Source organism: Scyliorhinus canicula, chromosome 5, assembly GCF_902713615.1.
Source record: "Scyliorhinus canicula chromosome 5, sScyCan1.1, whole genome shotgun sequence".
Lineage (NCBI taxonomy): Eukaryota > Metazoa > Chordata > Chondrichthyes > Carcharhiniformes > Scyliorhinidae > Scyliorhinus > Scyliorhinus canicula.
Window position 1 is genome coordinate 70,234,503 of NC_052150.1, and position 19,364 is coordinate 70,253,866.

General features: G+C 42.5%; 1 protein-coding gene across 2 annotated transcripts in view; it reads left to right on the forward strand.

Annotated features, from left to right (window-relative positions):
* ice1 (KIAA0947-like (H. sapiens)) overlaps positions 1 to 17,992 on the forward strand; it is a 95,976-nt gene extending 77,984 nt beyond the window's left edge. For both annotated transcript variants that reach the window (XM_038797189.1, XM_038797190.1), the window contains 4 exons: positions 3,534 to 3,724; positions 4,662 to 4,768; positions 7,607 to 7,705; positions 14,467 to 17,992. In XM_038797189.1, the coding sequence (XP_038653117.1) occupies positions 3,534 to 3,724; positions 4,662 to 4,768; positions 7,607 to 7,705; positions 14,467 to 14,678 (609 nt within the window). In that variant the 3' untranslated portion in view covers positions 14,679 to 17,992. The remainder of the gene's footprint in view (positions 1 to 3,533; positions 3,725 to 4,661; positions 4,769 to 7,606; positions 7,706 to 14,466) is intronic.
* The last annotated feature ends 1,372 nt before the right edge of the window (positions 17,993 to 19,364 follow it).

The window sequence follows — 19,364 nt, forward strand, 5'->3', positions numbered from 1 at the left end:
CCTGACAATATTTGCATTCTTGGAAAGTTTCAGGAATCGGCCATCAGGGTGCAGGATCAAAAGTCACGGAAGGTGAGCTCAGCTTGAAGTGTGACTCTGAGGTAACAGTCTCTTCTATGGCCATTATAGAGATGGTTGTGAGAGTTACAATTTAGTCTCAGATGAATTCTAATTGAAACTACATTTCCGGGTGGCTTTATACTGAGTGTTACGAAAGAGAGATATTAGGAAAATTGGCTCCAGAAATAGGATCAAAGATGTAGCAGGCAATTTAGGCATTAATCAGACTGGGAGGGGGGGACGACTATAAGACAGAGTCAAGGGATATGCCCGCACCTGGTCAAGTTACATCATCCCAGTCAGACTTAAACTCGTTAGTGGGAATATACAGGATGGCCCAGATCCATTGTACTTCGGGACACTCCTGTCTGACAAGCCATTAACTCATTACAGAGTCTCATGGCCTCTTTGTCTGTCAATGGGAGGTTAGTTGCATATTAATAGCATGGCTCTGTTCTTTTGTATAAACAGGAGTGGGCCATAAAACAGCCAAGATAACTATGATGGGTTCAAGTCTGTAAGCACCAGCAGAGAACCTTTGTTTGCAGGGCTGGGCGGAGCTTAGAAAGAGAGAGGGAGCGAAAAAGAATCCTGTTTTGAACAGGTACAGGAGAAGGCTTTGGAAAACGACCGAGAGAGGTCATGAAAGTTGCCACTGAGGCAGGCTCTGGAAAAGGCTCCTGAAAGAATTTCCCTAAATGAAGAAAAATTACTTTGTAAATGCAAGTATCGCCTTTGCCTGCCTGCGTAAGTGGATCGCAACCTGCATATTCATTTAAAGTGCTGTTTAATGGGAATTAGTGTGGTATGGTTAAGAAGCTACATATAATCTGTTATTGTTAAGTGTGAAGTTTAAATATTGTTTTTTTTATTTTGTTTTAATAAAGTTTATTTACAAAATAACCAGGCCCTATTTCGTATATTATCACTCCTGGAATGAATCGATGTTTTCGCACCATCTTAAAAAGTTTAAAATGTTGCGGCTCTGGTCCAGCATCTTAGTCACTGCTGAGAGCTGACCAGGCATTGGTAATATGAGATACATATGAAAGGGAAACTACGCTGAGACTAGCTAAACTAATTTTATGTGAGGCTCATGCAGGAATCAGAGTAGCGTTGGTGACTTTTTGTTGACCTCCATGATTCCACATTGGACAATATCTAACAGTTAGACAAGACACAAATGTTTGCCCAGAAGCACATGTAGCAGCAAGATTTCAAAATACTGCAAGTGAAATAAAGTGTAATGCATCGCAACTGGAGGCCATTTGACCTATGACACCTATCCTGACTCTTTGATAGAAGTATCCAAATATTTGCATCCCCCTCTATCCCAGTGGCTCTTTTTGTTGCCTTCGAGTATTTATCCTTTCTCTTAAATATTACTTAAATGCTTCCGTCAACCTATTGGGCAGTGCATTCCAACCCGCAGCAACTAACTGCATTGAAAAAACCCGCAGCAACTAACTGCATTGAAAAAAATCCTCACACCACCTCAGATTATTTTGCTGATCACCTGAAGCTGCTTCCAGTAGCTGCTCTGCTACTGGAAAAAAATTATCTTGATTTCTCTATTTACTTTATCAAAAACAGTCATGATTTTGTACACCCTGATGTCAAATCTACTTTTAAACTTAAATAAGAGCAACAGAGTGTGGATTCTGGAATATGAAATAAGAACCGAGAATGCTGGAAAAACTCAGCAGGTCTTGCAGCGTCTGCAGGGAGCAAAAACAGAGGGCTGGATTCCCCAGTTTCCCAGCCGCGTGTTTCTCGGTGAGACGTTCGCTAGCAGCGGGATTCTCTACTCTAGTCGCTTGTCAATTGGATTTCCCATTGAAGCCACTCCACATCACCAGAAAACCCATGGGCAGGGTGAGCTGTCAGCAGGAATGGAGAATCCGATGGCCATAAAATTTCAGCCACAGTTAACGTTTTGAGTCCAGGTGACTCTTCAGAGCTGAATAGAGGGCAGAATGTGTTGGATTATACACTGTATAAGAAAGTCAGTGATTAGTGGGAGCTAGGAGAGATCGTAACAAAGATGTAGCAAAACTTAAGAACAAGTGATAGATGGCCCAGTGGGGGAGGGAGGGTTTATAGAATAATTGGGCCATCTGGCTCATTGACTCTGCATCGACCCTTTGAAAGAGCACTCTACCTAGACCCACTCCCCTGCCCCATCTCCTTAACCCCACCTAACCTGCACATCTTTGGACTGTGGGAGGAAACCGGAGCACCTGGAGGAAACCACAGAGACACGGGGACAACGTGCAAAATCCACCCAGTCACCCGAGGCCGGAATTGAACGCAGGGCCCTGGAGCTGCGAGGCAGCAGTACTAACCACTGTGCCAGACAAAAATATGTATATATAAAGGTTAAGATGCATGAGGAAGGTCACAGTCTAAAATTGTTGACTTCCGTTGAGTCCTGAGGGCTGTAACGTGCCTAATCGGAAGGGGAGATTCTGCTCCTCCAGTTTGCATTCGGCTTTACTGGAGCATTGCAGCAGACCAGGGATGAACATGTGGGCATGAGAGCAATGGAGACAGAGAGGTCAAGGAAGAGAAGGGAAGTTTCCTTACATTTGTATTCTATTCATCAAACCAAGGATCCTATATGTGTTCTTTTAACAATCTTCTCTCAATTTATCTTGTGCACATACTCCCCCAGGTCTTTGTTCCTGCTAATCTGTTCTCATACTCTGTCTTTGCACCTTTTGTTCCTTTTACAATCTCCTCTGTACTTTCTATATTTAGTTTGGCTCTCTATCGTATTATAAATCTTACAACTATCATGAACCTTTGTATATCTTTTTATTTATTCAGGGAGTTTACCTTTGAATGCCTTCCATTTCCCCCTCATAGAAACATGTTGACTCTGTGTTCGAACTATCTCCTCTTTGAAGGCATCCCATTTGTTAATTTACTGTTTCGTCTACAAGTTTTTGATTCCAATCTTAACGGAGCCAGATATTTTTCTTAACTGACCAAACTTAATCCTCCTCGAGTTAAATATATTTACAATTGATTGTACCTTGTTTTTTTCCGTAACTATTCCACATCTGTTGATATTACGACCGGTCTCTCCCAAATGTGCTTCTACTAAAGCATGTTGTTCCACTTCATTCCCCAGAATTGTAACCAAGTTTGCTTCCTTGCTTGCTGGACTACTAATACACTGTTCAAGAAAGTTCTCTTGTGCACATTTCTGAAATTTCCCCTTTTTACCCTTTCACATGGTTACGATCTCAGCCTTTATGAGAATAACTAAAGCAAAGGGAAGCCACAAGTAGCCTTTAGATACCATCACATCAGAGAGTGAAAATTTTACTTGATCTGCTTATCTGAATGATCAATTTCCAGAGGGGAAAGCAGATTGAGCTAACCAATTTCTGTGGAGTTCATTGATGAAGCTGTGTCTTCAAAGTACTGGAAATGTTTAATTTCATTGATATTTATTTGGTTTTCAGAATTCGCCTCTAGATGTTAGTTCGTTGGTGTCGAGTTTCCTCATAGCAATGCAGCAGAGTCCAAAAGTGAGATTCCAAACAAGTGATGAATACGGAATGGATTTCAATGGTGATATGTGGGAGCTGATTTATGCCATCGATCTGTTGTGCTCTCAACAACCATGGACGTGGACACATGACTGTTTCATAAGGTACTTCATAGATACACTTGGACTAATGAGCTCTGAGAAAAATCAAAAAATGCTATTGATTTCAAGTAACCATAGAACAATTTTAAGTAAATTTTAACGTGCATAATTGTAGGTACTTTATTAAATCAAAGTGATTACATAGCAGTTGTTATATTCTCCTAGTTGGCATCACTGTGTATGAGTATACAACTCAACAACTCCTGCCATGGCACTAATTACAGTGTTGAAAAGGCAAAGACCACATGGTACAACTTGCTCCATGGCTCAGCTTATAATTCAGCCAAAACAGTTAGCTACTTGCAGTTAGGTGCGACAGTTAGCCTCAGCACCCCAGGCTTGGACAGGATAAAATAAGTCAGGGTTCATACTTATGATATCTATTCAGTGACATTTGCAGGACAGTATATGTACAAGGGTGAGCACCAAGCAGTTTGAAGGTCTTCGGCGGTGTAACTAGCACAAGCCAGTTCAACTAATAATTTTAATGTTTTGTCAGCATGTTTAAGGTCGCATAGCAGCATCAAATTGAAAACCATATTATCTGAAATGCACTCATAACATTGCTTTGCTTGTTAGCCTGGAAATCTATTACTCTATGGGGTCCTTCAGAAACTATGACCGTTTTGTTTTAATGATTGTTCATACTTATGATTTAAAATGGCTACTCAACAGACATCTGTGGCACCTCTCAGATAACCATAATTAAATTAACAGCAGCTAGCGGGGCACACTGCTATAAATTGCCTTTTGCATGATATAACTAAGTGCATCCAATTTACTTCTAATTCTGTGTGATGACAAACATACAAGAGGTTTAAGTGATTTTTTTGATAATATTTCCCTGTACAGTGCTGTTTATATTTTTGCTGGAGAGGTTATAGTATGCATTTTCCTTTTTTGAAAGTGGTTGATTTCTGTGCTATGGTTTTTCTTTTAGGAAGGAAGTATGGCCTGTGATGGATAAGTGGATGAAACGTAGAAAAGGACAGAATAGTATTCTACACATTAAGGATGTCACGGTTGCAGGTGTCATGAGACTTATTGGTAATTAACTTGATTACTGCTAACTGTCTTTACCTTATCTGAAAATCCTGCTAATCATGAAATACTCCATGCATGTCCCTTGCATCTCATTATAAATTGTGCCGCATATAGCTTTTGCTTTTGAAACTCTGTGATTTTATGGAAAAACTTGTGTTTAAATGAAAACAAACGTTCACTGAAAAGATGTTCATTCAGGATTTATATTTCAAAACGTTAGCTCTATTTTGCAGGGCAGCAGGCCATCTCCAATAGAGGTTATTGAATTAACTTCAACATCTTTTTGCAAAGAAACACCCAATCCGTTTTAGAATTGCCATTAATGCAGAACTACATTTTTCTGTCATCCAAATAAGATCATAAACCTTTATTTAAATATTAGAGGAAACTAGATGGCTTTGGTAATATTTTGCTGCCCTATCTGCTATTTTAGAGATTAGTCAGTACTTTCATGTAAATTGATACTGTTGTGACAGAACTAGCATAATATAAAAGGTTATTTTGATTGCTAATTGACATTTGGCTGTCATGAAATTTGAAAATGAAACAATGCATTCAGACTTGCCATTTGACAATGTTTAACCGTATTTTATTTTTACTTAACTTCTTCCCATGTATTGAAAACAATAAGCTGATAGCCCTGAATGTTTATTTCCAAAAAAGAGCAGTAGGATTTTATTTGGTTTTTTTTTGAGCCCAAAGTTTCCATATTCTTGCACACAACTTCTAAATAAAATGCAAGTGAAATTAAATGAATGAAAATCGCTTATTGTCACGAGTAGGCTTCAAATTAAGCTACTGTGAAAAGCCCCTAGGCGCCACATTTCGGCGCCTGTTCGGGAAGGCTGTTACAGGAATCGAACCGTGCTGCTGGCCTGCTTGGTCTGCTTTCAAAGCCAGCGATTTAGCCCTGTTCTAAACAGCCCCTGTGGATGTTTTGATTTGAACAACACCAACAAGACTGCAGTTATTGCCTGTTCTCTCTTGCCCTGAGATCGACCATAGAAAATGCTGGAAATTCTTAGCAAATCAGGCACCATCCATAGAGAATGAGAAACATTGGCCGGATTCTCCGTTCCGGTGCCGGGTCGGAAAATCCCCGGGCGGACGTGAGAATCGCGCCCCAACGCTGACTTCCCCATTCTCGGGTGCCCGCAGGATTCTCGCTACGCCGGTTGGAGGTCGTTGACAGCGCCCACCCGCTCACCCCCTCGTTCTGCGCCGGATGGAGCTGCGGGGACCACTCCGGCGCCAACCTAGCCCCCTAAGAAGTGGAGCATTCCCCATTATCGGGACCGTTGACACTGGAGTGTTGGCACCGCTGTTCATGCCAGCGTGGGGGCATAGCCCCATTATTGGAGAATCCCGCCCTTTATATACTGGCAAGAACATCCGAGCTCCAGAGGGGGTACCCGTATCGCGCTGGGGAGGTTCCCTGGTGAGGATTGCATGGCAATAGCCTGGGAAATGCAAAGTTCCTATGGGCATTTGCCTTGCAGTGGCAACAATCCGTTTAATTGTGACTTAAACTTTGGATGGTTTTGACTGTCATCAGGCAACAGTTGCCCAGAAAAGTTAGAACTGAAACCACTTATAGCTTCTGTGTAAGTATTATAAGGACGCCCATGAGACTCCTGCCTCCCTGACCCCCTCAACAGGTCATCAACCCGCCTCGCACCCCCAAGCCACTGATTGGCCGAACCCTCACTCGCCCTCCAACATCTCCCTGGCTGGCTGACCTCTCCATCCAAATCCTAACGTTACCTGCCAAACCTGCCTTTCCCCTGGATTGAAAGTATCTGGACCTTTAAACTCAACTGATTTACGGCAGCTGTAAACAAGGGGACATGGCTTCCTTGCCTCTGGTCTTTATGCTCTGGCTGCCACCATGTCCTGGGGTGTTAGTTACAGATCAGTACGTCTGAAAGCAATATCTATAGTCTACCATTGGTTAACTGTAAGTCATTATCAACTGTAACAATTTACATGTGTAGTAAATGGTACTAAGAGGAGATATCTCCAGGTTTAGGTCTACATTTGTCTTTGCTCAACACCACACTAACCCCTGGATGTGGGTAATGTGTTTTCTTACAACACTGTCTGAGTGGTAAGGAGTCTCATATTAACCCTTTATGTACCAGCCCCTTATGCCACATTTCCTTCTCCATGAGTGTTTCCTGTATTTGGTGTTCTCAGTTCATTTTCCAGCATCCACAGTATTTTACTTATGCCCAACAATGAATATTTAACTCTGCTTTCTTGATATTTGGACTTCAATTGTGGTGCATTTGAAGTATGTTTTATATAACTTTAATGTTCTCTCATGGATATATGCATGCGTGGCTACTTGTAGTGAAAAATCAGTGTTAACTGCCATTATTGACATTTATTTGTGTCCTCTTCAGTCTGGATAACCCAGATGATTTTTTTAATATGCATTAACATTTTTCTAATATTTTTCCTGTTAGTGTGTTGCAGCAGTACAGCATATACTATTACGGGTCCCTACTTTGCTGCATGTACAATGCAGGCATGAGGATGCCCAGGCAGGTTACTATAGTGAATGATGGTTCTGTGTTGGCACCTTGCTCCGTTTCATTTGGTTCATCACCAGAAGCGTGGCCCTGCCACGACTATATGTCTGTTGGTTCTCTGATCAATGCATGTCTGAAGGAAATTGCTTTTCAGTTGACCAGAGATAACCATATTTTCAAGACTTAGGGAGAGGATAGTGTTCAGTAAAAGTGACAATTTTGAATTATTTTGGGTTTAAAAATATTGTAGGCCTTCTATCAGACATTGCAGAATTGTGGTGCTAACTGGGTTTTGTTTAATTGGAAGGATGCCTGGGTCAGCAAGGACTGAAGAAAGAATCGTTAGTCGCTGTAAAAAACATGGCTGCAGTGATAAACAAGTTCCTCCAACATGCATGTCAAGAGGGTAAGTGTCCTTGTACATGTCACTGTGAAGGAACTTTCTTGCTTAAATTTTGAATCCTGTTAAACACTTGACCATGTGATTTCAATGTGCAATTTTTCCATCCCCATTGTGTCTAATGCCGATCCCGCTGTGCCAGGAACATTGCAGGAGAGGCCCAAAACGAGCTTCGGCCGGCTGCCAAACCGCGTATGAGTCGCCCAACCCCAGGTGCCCTGCGAGGGCGTGATCCAGATAATCATATTTAAATGAATTATTAGGCTCGTCTAAATATGCACAGCCGGTTTCAGGCCGCAGTATCTTGGGATACACTGGCAACGCCTCACCCTAGTACCCGAACACCCTGGCAGTGCCGAGGTGCCAGGTTGGCAATGTCAAAGCGTGGGGACTTGTTGGGGAGGGGGCCTGACAGGTGTTGGGGGAGGGGGGGGGGTGGTGAACAGGAGGTATGAAGGTTGGGGGCGGGCCTGAAGGGGCGGGGACTGAAAAGGGGAAGGGGACCCCGAAAGGTGGAGGGCCTTCAGCGGCCACATATCAGGGTATGCTCAGGGGATATGGGGGGGGGGGGGGGGGCCCAATGCCCACAAGGATGGATTGGTATGGGGCAGGATTACCCTAATGCTGGGGGTGGGGGGAACCCATGCTCACTTTTAATCTTAAGTGTGGGATTGGCCTTTGAGAAACTTCCCAAGCGCCAAAAAACATGACCTAAGTTTGGGTGAATATAGGTCTGGGTCTCATCCAAAAGGCTAGCAGCAAACACCCTGCCAAACCCATCCAAAATGACAATTCTACTAAAAGGGAACAAAGTCCCATAGCGAGCGCATTTAGTTGCATGTTTCCCAGAACCACATGGCTATAGAATACCACCTGTGTTAGATAAGGGGCTAAGCGGGGAAAGCGAGGCCAGGGCCGCACATAGCCCCATTTTGTGCACTGACGAGCTCCACGACTCCGTTTTGTGCACTGAGGAACTCGGCTCTCCAGAACCCCTCAGTGCAGCGAGAGATTGGGACCCCATTTTTAAATTATGTCCGATCTCCGAGGCCCCCCTTCACCCCAACACCCGCATAGGACACTTAAGACTTGTTCGCGAGCCTGGAACCCTGGCAGTGCCTTGCCAGCTGGCAGTGCCATTTGGCCACCTTGGCAGTGCCAGGTTGGCATCCATGTGGCAGTGCCAGGATGCTTGGCTGGCACCACCAGTGTCAGGGTGCCCCCTGGCCAAAGGGCATGCACTTGGGCCTCCAATCCCCTGGAAGACCCCCATGAGGGCCCTTTGCATCTGATCCCCGTTTGTGGAGACCAGTATTAAAGTGAGACTAGCTGTCTCCCACAATGGATGGGATTTATATCGCACCGATTCACAAGATCATGTTAGATCTCTCGAGGCATTGCAAGTGGGGTAGATCCTGGGAGTGGGGTCTCCTGGCTTTTATCAGCCACAGTGCGCCATGGCACGCTGCTTATCGGGCGCAGCGTGGCTGTTGGATCACGCCGCAAGTCATTTTCTGGGTCAATTGCACCCCATATTTTTAGTCATTGGAGTTGTATGTTGCCATTTTTATGCATTAAAGAAAAAATGTTAGTTCTAAATAAGTTTAACGGAAATGTTAATTTTTGATTATTTATTCATGTTTCATCAGAATGTTATGCTCTTTATGTAGTTGCATCACCTGTTCATTGCAACATTTAGAATATCATAATAAATCCAAGCAAAATTAACATGGTTTTATAGATGGGAAATGTTTTTCACAAACTTCTTAAGAGTCCTAACAAGCTGACTGGATAATGGTAAACCAGTAGATATGGAGTATTAGGATTTCTAAAGCTGTTCCATCAGGTGCCTCATCAAAGCTTACTGCACGCTGTAAGAGCTCACGGCGTTCAAGGTAATATAATAGCATGAATAGAGGATTAGCCAACTTAATTCATTTTTTACAGGATTTGGGCTTCGCTGGCTAAGCCAACATCTGTTGTCCATCCTTAATTGGCCTCTAAAAGGTGGTGGAAGCTGAAGGACAAATGGGTCATTTTCAGCTTGACAAATTGTAACTTGTGGATTGCTACAGGGATCTGTGTTGAGGCCTCAACTATTTACAACTATATTAATGACTTGGATGAAGTGACAGAATATATTGTAGCTGCATTTGTTGTTGATACAAAGATAGGAAAACAAGTTATGAGGAGGACACAGAGGTTGCAAAGGGAAATGAATAAGGCACGCGAGAGGGCAATTAATGGCAGATGAAGTATAATGCAGGAAAATGTGAATTTGCCCGCTTCGGTGGGGATAATTGAAAAACAGAATGTTATACAGGAGGATGGGTGTCCATTTACACAAATCAAAAAAGGTAGTGTGCAGGTAAAGCAAGTAATTCGGGAGGCAAATGCACTGGACTTTTTTGTGAAAGCGATGGAATATAAAAGTAGGCAATTCCTGCCAACACATTTACATAGCATGGGTACGACCGTATCTAGAGTACTGTGTACAATTTGGGCTCCTTACTTAAGGAAGGATGAACTTGTAGGGGAGGGTGAACAGCCAGTTGCCGTTGTGCATATAGGCACCAACGATATAGGTTTAAAAAAAGGGATGAGGTCCTACAATCAGAATTTAGGGAGTTAGGAGATAAGTTTAAAAAGTAGGACCTCAAAGGTAGTAATCTCAGGATTGCTACCAGTGCCACGGGACAGTCAAAGTAGAAATTCAAGAATAGTCAGAATGAATACGTGGCTTGAGAGATGGTGCAGGAGGGAGGGGTTCAGATTTTTGGGACATTGGAACCGGTTCTGGGGCGGTGGGACCATTACAAACAGGATGGTCTACACCTGGGCAGGACTGGAACCAATGTCCCAGGGGGTCCTTTTGCTAACACTGTTGGGGAGGTTTTAAACTAATGTGGCAGGGGGATGGGAACCAGATTAGGAAGTTAGAGGTCAGTAAAGAGGCAGCAACTAAAGCCAGTAAGGTATTAGATAATAAACTCATTGTGACTCAGGGGAAGAGTAGACAGGGAAGAGATGGTGAGCGCAAAGGGATAGGTGGTCTGAGGTGCATTTGTTTTAATGCGAGAAGTGTAGCAGATAAGGCAGATGAATTTAGGGCTTGGATCAGTACCTGGGAATATGATGTTATTGGTATTACTGAGACTTGGTTGAGGGAAGGGCAGGACTGGCAACTGAATATCCCAGGGTATAGATGCTTCAGGAGGGATAGAGAGGGAGATAGAAGGGGTGGAGGAGTTGCATTGCTCGTCAGAGATGATATCACAGCTGTGATTAAGGAGGGCACGATGGAGGATTCGAGCACTGAGGCAATATGGGTGGAGCTGAGAAATAGGAAGGGTGCAGTAACATTGTTGGGACTTTACTACAGGCCTCCCAAAAGCAAGCATGAAGTAGAGGTACAAATATGCAGACAGATTATAGAAAAATGTAGGAGCAATAGGGTGGTTGTGATGGGAGATTTTAACTTCCCCAACATTGAATGGGATTCGTGTAGTGTTGGAGGCGTAGATGGAGCAGAGTTTGTAAGGAGCATGCAGGAGAGTTTTTTAGAGCAGTATGTAAATAGTCCAACTCGGGAAGGGGCCATACTGGACCTGGTATTGGGGAATGATCCCGGCCAGGTGGTTGATGTTTCAGTTGGTGATTACTTTGGGAATAGCGATCACAATTCCGTAAGTTTTAGAATACTCATGGACAAGGACAAGAGTGGTCCGAAAGGAAGAGTACTAAATTGGGGAAAGGCAGAGTATAACAAAATTCGGCAGGAGCTAGGGAATGTGGATTGGGAGCAGCTGTTTAAGGGTAAATCCACATTTGAAATGTGGGAGTCTTTTAAGGAAAGGTTGATTAGAGTGCAGGACAGACATGTTCCTGTGAAAATGAAAGATAGAAATGGCAAGATTAGGGAACCATGGATGACGGGTGAAATTGTGAGACTAGCTAAGATGAAAAAGGAAGCATACATAGGATCGAGGCAACTCAAAACTGATGAAGTTTTAGAGGAATATCGGGAAAGTAGGACAAATCTCAAACGCGCAATAAAGAGGGCTAAAAGGGGTCATGAAATATCTTTGGCTAACAGGGTTAAGGAAAATCCCAAAGCCTTTTATTCGTATGTAAGGAGCAAGAGGGTAACTAGAGAAAGGATTGGCCCAATCAAAGACAAAAGAGGGAATTTATGCATGGACTCAGAGGAAATGGGTGAGATTCTTAATGAGTACTTTGCATCGGTATTCACAAAGGAGAGGGACAAGACGGATGTTGAGGCTAGGGATGGATGTTTAAATACTCTAGGTCAAGTTGTCATACGGAAGGGGGAAGTTTTGGGTATTCTAAAAGACATTAAGGTGGACAAATCCCCAGGACCGGATGGGATCTATCCCAGGTTACTGAGGGAAGCGATGTTCGAAATAGCTGGGGCTTTAACAGATATCTTTGCAGCATCCTTGAGCACGGGTGAGGTCCCGGAGGACTGGAGAATTGCTAATGTTGTCCCTTTGTTTAAGAAGGGTAGCAGGGATAATCCAGTGAATTATAGACCTGTGAGCTTGGCGTTAGTGGTAGGCAAACTGTTGGAGAAGATACTGAGGGATAGGATCTATTCACATCTGGAAGAAAATAGACTTATCAGTGATAGGCAGCATGGTTTTGTGCAGGGTAGGTCATGTCTTACAAACCTAATAGAATTCTTTGAGGAAGTGACAAAGTTAATTGATGAGGGTAGGGCTGTAGATGTCATATACATGGACTTTAGTACGGCGTTTGATCAGGTTTCCCATGGCAGGTTGATGGAAAAAGTGAAGTCGTATGGGGTTCAGGGTGCACTAGCTAGATGGATAAAGAACTGGCTGGGCAGCAGGAGACAGAGAGTAGTGGTGGAAGGGAGTGTCTCAAAATGGAGAAGGGTGACTAGTGACGTTCCACAGGGATCCGTGCTCAGACCACTGTTGTTTGTGATCTACATAAATGACCTGGAGGAAGGTATAGGTGGTCTGATTAGCAAGTTTGCAGATGATACTAAGATTGGTGGAGTTGCAGATAGCGAGGAGGACTGTCAGAGAATACAACAAAATATAGATAGATTGGAGAGTTGGGCAGAGAAATGGCAGATGGAGTTCAATCCAGGCAAATGGGAGGTGATGCATTTTGGAAGATCAAATTCAAGAGCGGACTGTATGGTCAATGGAAGGGTCCTAGGGAAAATTGATGTAGAAAGAGATCTGGGAGTTCAGGTCCATTGTACCCTGAAGGTGGCAACGCAGGTGGATAAGAATGGTCAAGAAGGCATACAGCATGCTTGCCTTCATCGGAAGGGGTATTGAGTACTAGAGTTGGCAGGTCATGTTACAGTTGTGTAGGACTTTGGTTCGGCCACATTTGGAATACTGCGTGCAGTTCTGGTTGCCACATTACCAGAAGGATGTGGATGCTTTGGAGAGGGTGCAGAGGAGGTTCACCAGGATGTTGCCTGGTATGGAGGGTGCTAGCTATGAAGAAAGGTTGAGTAGATTAGGATTGTTTTCGTTGGAAAGACGGAGGTTGAGGGGGGACCTGATTGAGGTGTACAAAATTATGAGAGGTATGGACAGGGTAGATAGCAACAAGCTTTTCCCAAGAGTGGGGGTGTCAGTTACAAGGGGTCACGATTTCAAGGTGAGAGGGGGAAAGTTTAAGGGAGATGTGCGTGGAAAGTTTTTTACACAGAGGGTGGTGGGTGCCTAGAACGCTTTACCAGCGGAGGTGGTAGAGGCGGGCACGATAGCATCATTTAAGATGCATCTGGACAGGTATATGAACGGGCGGGAACAGAGGGAAGTAGACCTTGGAAAATAGGAGACAGGTTTAGATAAAGGATCTGGATCGGCGCAGGCTGGGAGGGCCGAAGGGCCTGTTCCTGTGCTGTAATTTTCTTTGTTCCTTGTAGGATGTTTAGAGAAGGCTCACTAGGTTGATTCCTGGCATGAAGGGGTGGTCTTATGATGAAAGGTTGGTCAGGCTGGACCAATATTCGTTTGAGTTGAGAAAGTTGAGAGGTAATCTTATTGAAATTTATAAAATTAAGGAGGCTTTACAGGGTAGATACTGAGAAGATGTTTCCCCTCGTGAACTAGTGAGCACATTTTGGAAATAATCCCACTTAAGACTGGAATGCGGAGGAACCTCTTCTCTCAAAGGGTGAGTAAGCTTTGAAATTTTCTACCCCAGAAAACAGTGAAGGCTGGGTCATTGAATATATTCAAGGCTGAGTTGGAGAGATTTTTGAACTCCCTGGGAATCGAGGGTTATGAGGGCAGGCAGAAAAGTGGAGTTAAGGCACAGCCAGATCAGCTATGATCTTAATGAATGGTGGAGCAAGCTGGAGGGTCTAAATGTTTATTATGTTTAATTTCCTTGCTTGTTTTTAAACTGTCAGAAGTAGTAAGTACAAAGCTGGTTGGTTTTGGGAATATCTTTCCACTTGAACTTGGGTTTGGCTTAATAGAGTAAGACAATGCTGGAACCAAGATTTTGTAGAAAAGGAATATCTGTTCCACTGTTGAAGAAGTATCTGGACACTTTTTGTCTGTATATTTTAGATCTTTAATAGGTCTTGATTACACAGGGAACGTGTCGGAAAAAGGTCTAGTCCAAAGTTGCCATTACTGATTGTAAATAGAAGAAAATGTGTAAAGATGTTTTAAACTGATGGTATCTTACATATATTATGTACTGAGCAGTTTGTGATCATGATTTCTGCTCTCTGACATTTCCAGGTGTCCCATGGCCTGTACAGTTATCAGCAGTTTATGCAGTTTACGACCTAGCTCCCAGTAACCCTGTGGGAGCCATGGAGGCCCTACATACATGGAGGGCATCAGTAACTGAGCAAATCCCTTCTGCGGCAAGCAACTGCCTAATGGAACTGGATCAAAGATTAAATTCTGAAATAACGAATCCGTCAGAATTGCATCCAGCAAACTTTTGAAATGAAAATATTGTCAACCAGAGGTGATAACTATTTGGAAACTAATGTTCGAAAAAATGTGTTTTCACTGGAGGTAATCTGTTGCATACAATATCTGATGAACCAATGTGAAGTAGGTATTAACAGTTCTGAAAATGGCATTAATATTAAACCCTCCCACCCTACTGCTGCCACCCGTTCCCCAAAACATGTTCTTCATGGAAAGACAGGACGTAAGCTTTAATGCGTCCTGGAATTGTGATGCTGCAATTTATTGAGTATGCAGATATGTTTGTAGTATGTTTTGATGAGGGTATCTTCGACAGTTAAACTTACTAAGCCCCACTTTTTGTTTCAAATTCGGTGGTTATCGCTGAAAAGGTCATACCACGTGTATGATAAGTAAACATCCCTGAAAAGTTCAGCTTATTGCAATAAATCTTTAGATTGCATGGAAGTCAAAACTTGTTTTGATGGATATGCACAAACACTTGATTGTGTTTTTTTAATTTAAAAAATTGGCTAATCATCAAAAGTCAAATGCTTCTTAACTAATGCTTAAAGCTAGGATTTCAAAGTAAACCTTAATGAAACCATAATCCTAAAATTATTGTAAATGTTTGTACATAAAACGATTCTTTTCAGATGCTTAAACACATGCTGTAGAATTGGACCGTTCCCTATTTTTATTTTGGGTAGAAAGCAGTTGCATTCTTTTTAAATCTTAGCCATTCCCTCAGTGTTTTATTTTGCAGAATAAGCAATGCTGAGTATGACATAAGATGTATTGCTGAAAATAGCTAATTATTGGCCAGAACAGAGCAGGGCAGTGCTTTACAAAATTGCATTGTTCGCTCTCTTATCTTTGAAAGAGTACAGTACTTTTTTTTAAAATTTAGATTACCCAATTAATTTTTCCAATTAAGGGGCAATTTAGTGTGGCCAATCCACCTACTCTGCACATTTTTGGGTTGTGGGGGCGAAACCCACGCAGACATGGGAGAATGTGCAAACTCCACACGGACAGTGACCCAGAGCCGGGATCGAACCTGGGACCCCAGCACCGTGAGGCAGCTGTGCTAACCACTAGGCCACCGTGCTGCCCTTGAAAGAGTACAGTTCTAACCACCAGAGCCTGGTGGGTTGCAGCAAAACGCTATGCTGTTCTTTCATTCTCATTAATCCCCTATTCCTTGTTGATTCTTTATAATCTCCAACCCCCCCCCCCCATTATGATCTAAAACACGCATCGAAATATTAATTCTTACTGCAGAGAAAGAGGCCATTTCAGCCCATTGTGTCTGTTGCTTGCACAGAGCAAACCAATTAGTCCCACTTCCCTCGTATTTGTCCATAACTATAACACTAATGCCAAAAGAAAATCAAAAGTGATGGCTACAAAATGAGGTAAGAGTGGGCTAAGGACTACAGTCTTCACCCAAAATTTCAAGATGAGAAAATAATTTGGGTAATAATGGCGAGAGAGATTATTCATTGAATGTCAGACAGTAGATGTACTTTTCTTCATACTGGGAAATAACTTCAAACCTCATCAGAACCAATTCCTATTCTGGATTTTTTCTCACTCTAGTTGAAGATTTGGGCCATAATCTTCCTTGCCACGAAAGGGGAAAAAATAGCAGCCAGGCATTTTGCTCCAGATGCCATCCAATTATTTCCACTGAAAAGTGTGTGCCATCAGAATGGCATTTGACAAAGTATTTGAGACTACAGATAACCTTTGGCACTGTACTCCTGTGTGAGTTACTGCGCACAGGAGAGAAAGCAAGAAGAGTTGATTGAAGGTTAGAACATTTCTGGAGTTAGGGCAGTATTGTTTACTTACCATTGGTGAAGTGTAATTAACCAAGTGCTTCCAAAATAATTGACCATTTTGTATCCATTTTGTTCTGCTATATGGCCCCATTAGACAAACTGCACAGTGTTATTTGCTTTTTCAATCCTGAAAAATGTTTAATACCTTCAAACTTCCTGAGAATGATTTTCGGGTGTGCAGAGTAATCACAGGCCAGGCTGCATCAGGAGATTCATGTTTTTAATTCTGTACTTGTCACTTGTCAAATTCAAACTAGCTCAAAGATGACTTCACCGTCAAACTAAAGACTCTTTCAGGTTTTATGGTTTGTCTAAGCTGAATTTATTAATTTCAATTACGTGTTCGCTTCCATATCCTTCATCTGTTGCTGATAAGAGCTTAATGACTTTTAGCTAAAATGTTAGCATATATGTCTAATGCTGTGTCTAGACTCAAGGGAGAGCAGCCCCTGCATGATGTAACAGAACCACATCTCTATCAATCATTACCTTTGAAGAAAAGAGAGAAAAATCTCGGGGTGTGGTGTCGCATAACAGAAACTAGTATTTTTGTGAGCTTCTGACAAGGTTTTAGCAGAATTATGCTTTTCATTTTTTTGTTCCTTAGCATCATCCTCTAGCACCATCCATCTGTGTTTCTAGCTGTGTGGTCAATCAATGAAAATGTTAGTACATCCTTAGTGTCAGCCCTGTGAATCGATTGAAAGTCCTCTGATGTGGATTTTGGACAGGGTTACCAACTGGGAAATGTGAGATGTGCACATTAGTCCACTGTGTGACATTTTGAGGATATTGTGAACAAGCTGGGCTAGAGTCGGGGTTATGTTCTCCCTTATGTCGCAAGTTAAATTATTTCCCAGTATGCCATTATTCCAAGTAGTATTTCTGAGTATGCTGCACTTACAAATACCAGGCACTTGAATGGTACAATAATAGTAAAAATCTGGAACGTTACGATTTTTAAAACTTATTTTGCCAGAGTTCATCTGACCACAGATTTACTTCCAAATGAAAATTACCTAATTTCACCTCAGACCACACATTATTTAATGTTGTGTGTTTGTGCCTGTGTGTCCTGATGATTCAGCTATATTTGTTTTAAAATTGTTGGATGAGCCAAGTCTGAATTTTTACAGAAAGTAACAATGTAGATATTGTGTGGGGTCCCTCAAGTCCCTGGATTGGCAGAGGTTAGCTTAAAATGATACTTTCTTATAGCTGTGTACATATGATTATTCATAGTGAAAAACGTGATTTTGTTTTCTGTGAATGCTTGTAATTAGATGAAACTTTGTTTCTAAATATCTTTGTTCCATTTGGGAATGTTTATTATATATAAAGTCACAGGTGCAATGTAGGTTTTGGGTTGTGTAAAAAGATTACTTGGTAAATATGTATAACACTGTTCTGTTGAGTTTTTTTTAATAACTTTTTATACAAATTCTTCTGGAATTTTCATGTGCAACACGTTTTATATTAAAGTAAAATATTGAATCACATTTCTTGTTTTCGTGAGCAGTATTTTAATAGGTCAAGAGAAATGGAAAGCAATTTGTAATGGAAAAATGTGTCAATGACAACTTCCTCCTTCAGTTTTTCTCATGTTACATGGGCCACCACAAATACTGATAGATTATCAACTCTTGTTTTGCTTTCAGATTTGGCAGGTGATTTCTTTTTACAGCTGGATGTCAATGACTGATACTATTTTAAAATAATGCACATTCATAGCCATTTGCCATTCTTTGCTAAGATATCCAAGCGAAATGCTGAGCTGCAGCAGGGATTTCTTTTCATCCATAACTTAAATACGATGTTATGTGTAAAAGGAGTACAAATAAATATACTTCAGGAGTACTTTTTGCACACCCTCATTTGCACACCATCTTGGGCAACATTAGCTGTGGCCTGTTTGAGGCTGTTGCCTACTTAGTCACCTAGAAATGGTGTCCAGTGTATTTTTGTTTTTGATTTTATCACGGTTTTTCATTTTATGTAAAACAAAGCTAAAGTAAACATGCACAGAAACTATATACATCAGTTACAATTCACTTTTTTTTCAAGTGCCCAACTTTGGCTTGGCTTCCTACCCCCAACTCGCCCTATTTCCCAAGCCCCCTCCCTCCCCATTTTGCTGCCTGGTGTGCCTTCTTTGTTCGTTGCTTCATCAAACCTGAACCTATTTGGGTAGCGTAGTGCTACTTATATTGCCTCGTGTTAAGTTGCTCTTATTCGATGCCGGAATACACCCTGCTGGAGGGACTGCTGCTTCCGGATGTGGAAGGAGAGGGAAGAATTGGGGATACATACAAGTGGCTGGTGGGGCAGGGAGGAGAGAGGGTGGTGAAGATCAAGGATGGAGATTGGGAGGGGACATCAATCAGGGAGTATGGAGTGAGGCACTGCGTAGGGTAAACGGGACCTCCTGTGCAAGGATGAACCTGATTCAGTTTAAGGTGGTGCACAGTGTGCATATGACTCAGGCGAGAATGAGTGGGGTTCTTTCAGGGGGTAGCAAATGCGTTTGAGAGGTGTGGGCTGGGGCCAGCGAATCACCCACACATGTTTTGGGGTTGCGAAAAATTGGGAAGATTCTGGGTGGGAGTGTTCGCGGTCTTAGCCAGGGTAATGGAGGAGGGAGTGGACCCGGACCCTTTGGTGGCGATATTTGGAGTTTCAGACAAGCCGGAGCTCGTGGAGAGGAGGAAGGCCGATGTCATGGCCTTCGTCTCGCTGATTGCACATCGGCAAATTTTACTAGAGTGGCGGTCGGCATCGCCACCAGGACTAGCAGCTTGGTCGTGTAAACTGTATGACTTCCTCAGGTTGGAGAAGATAACATACGAGTTATGGGGCTCTGCAGAGAGGTTT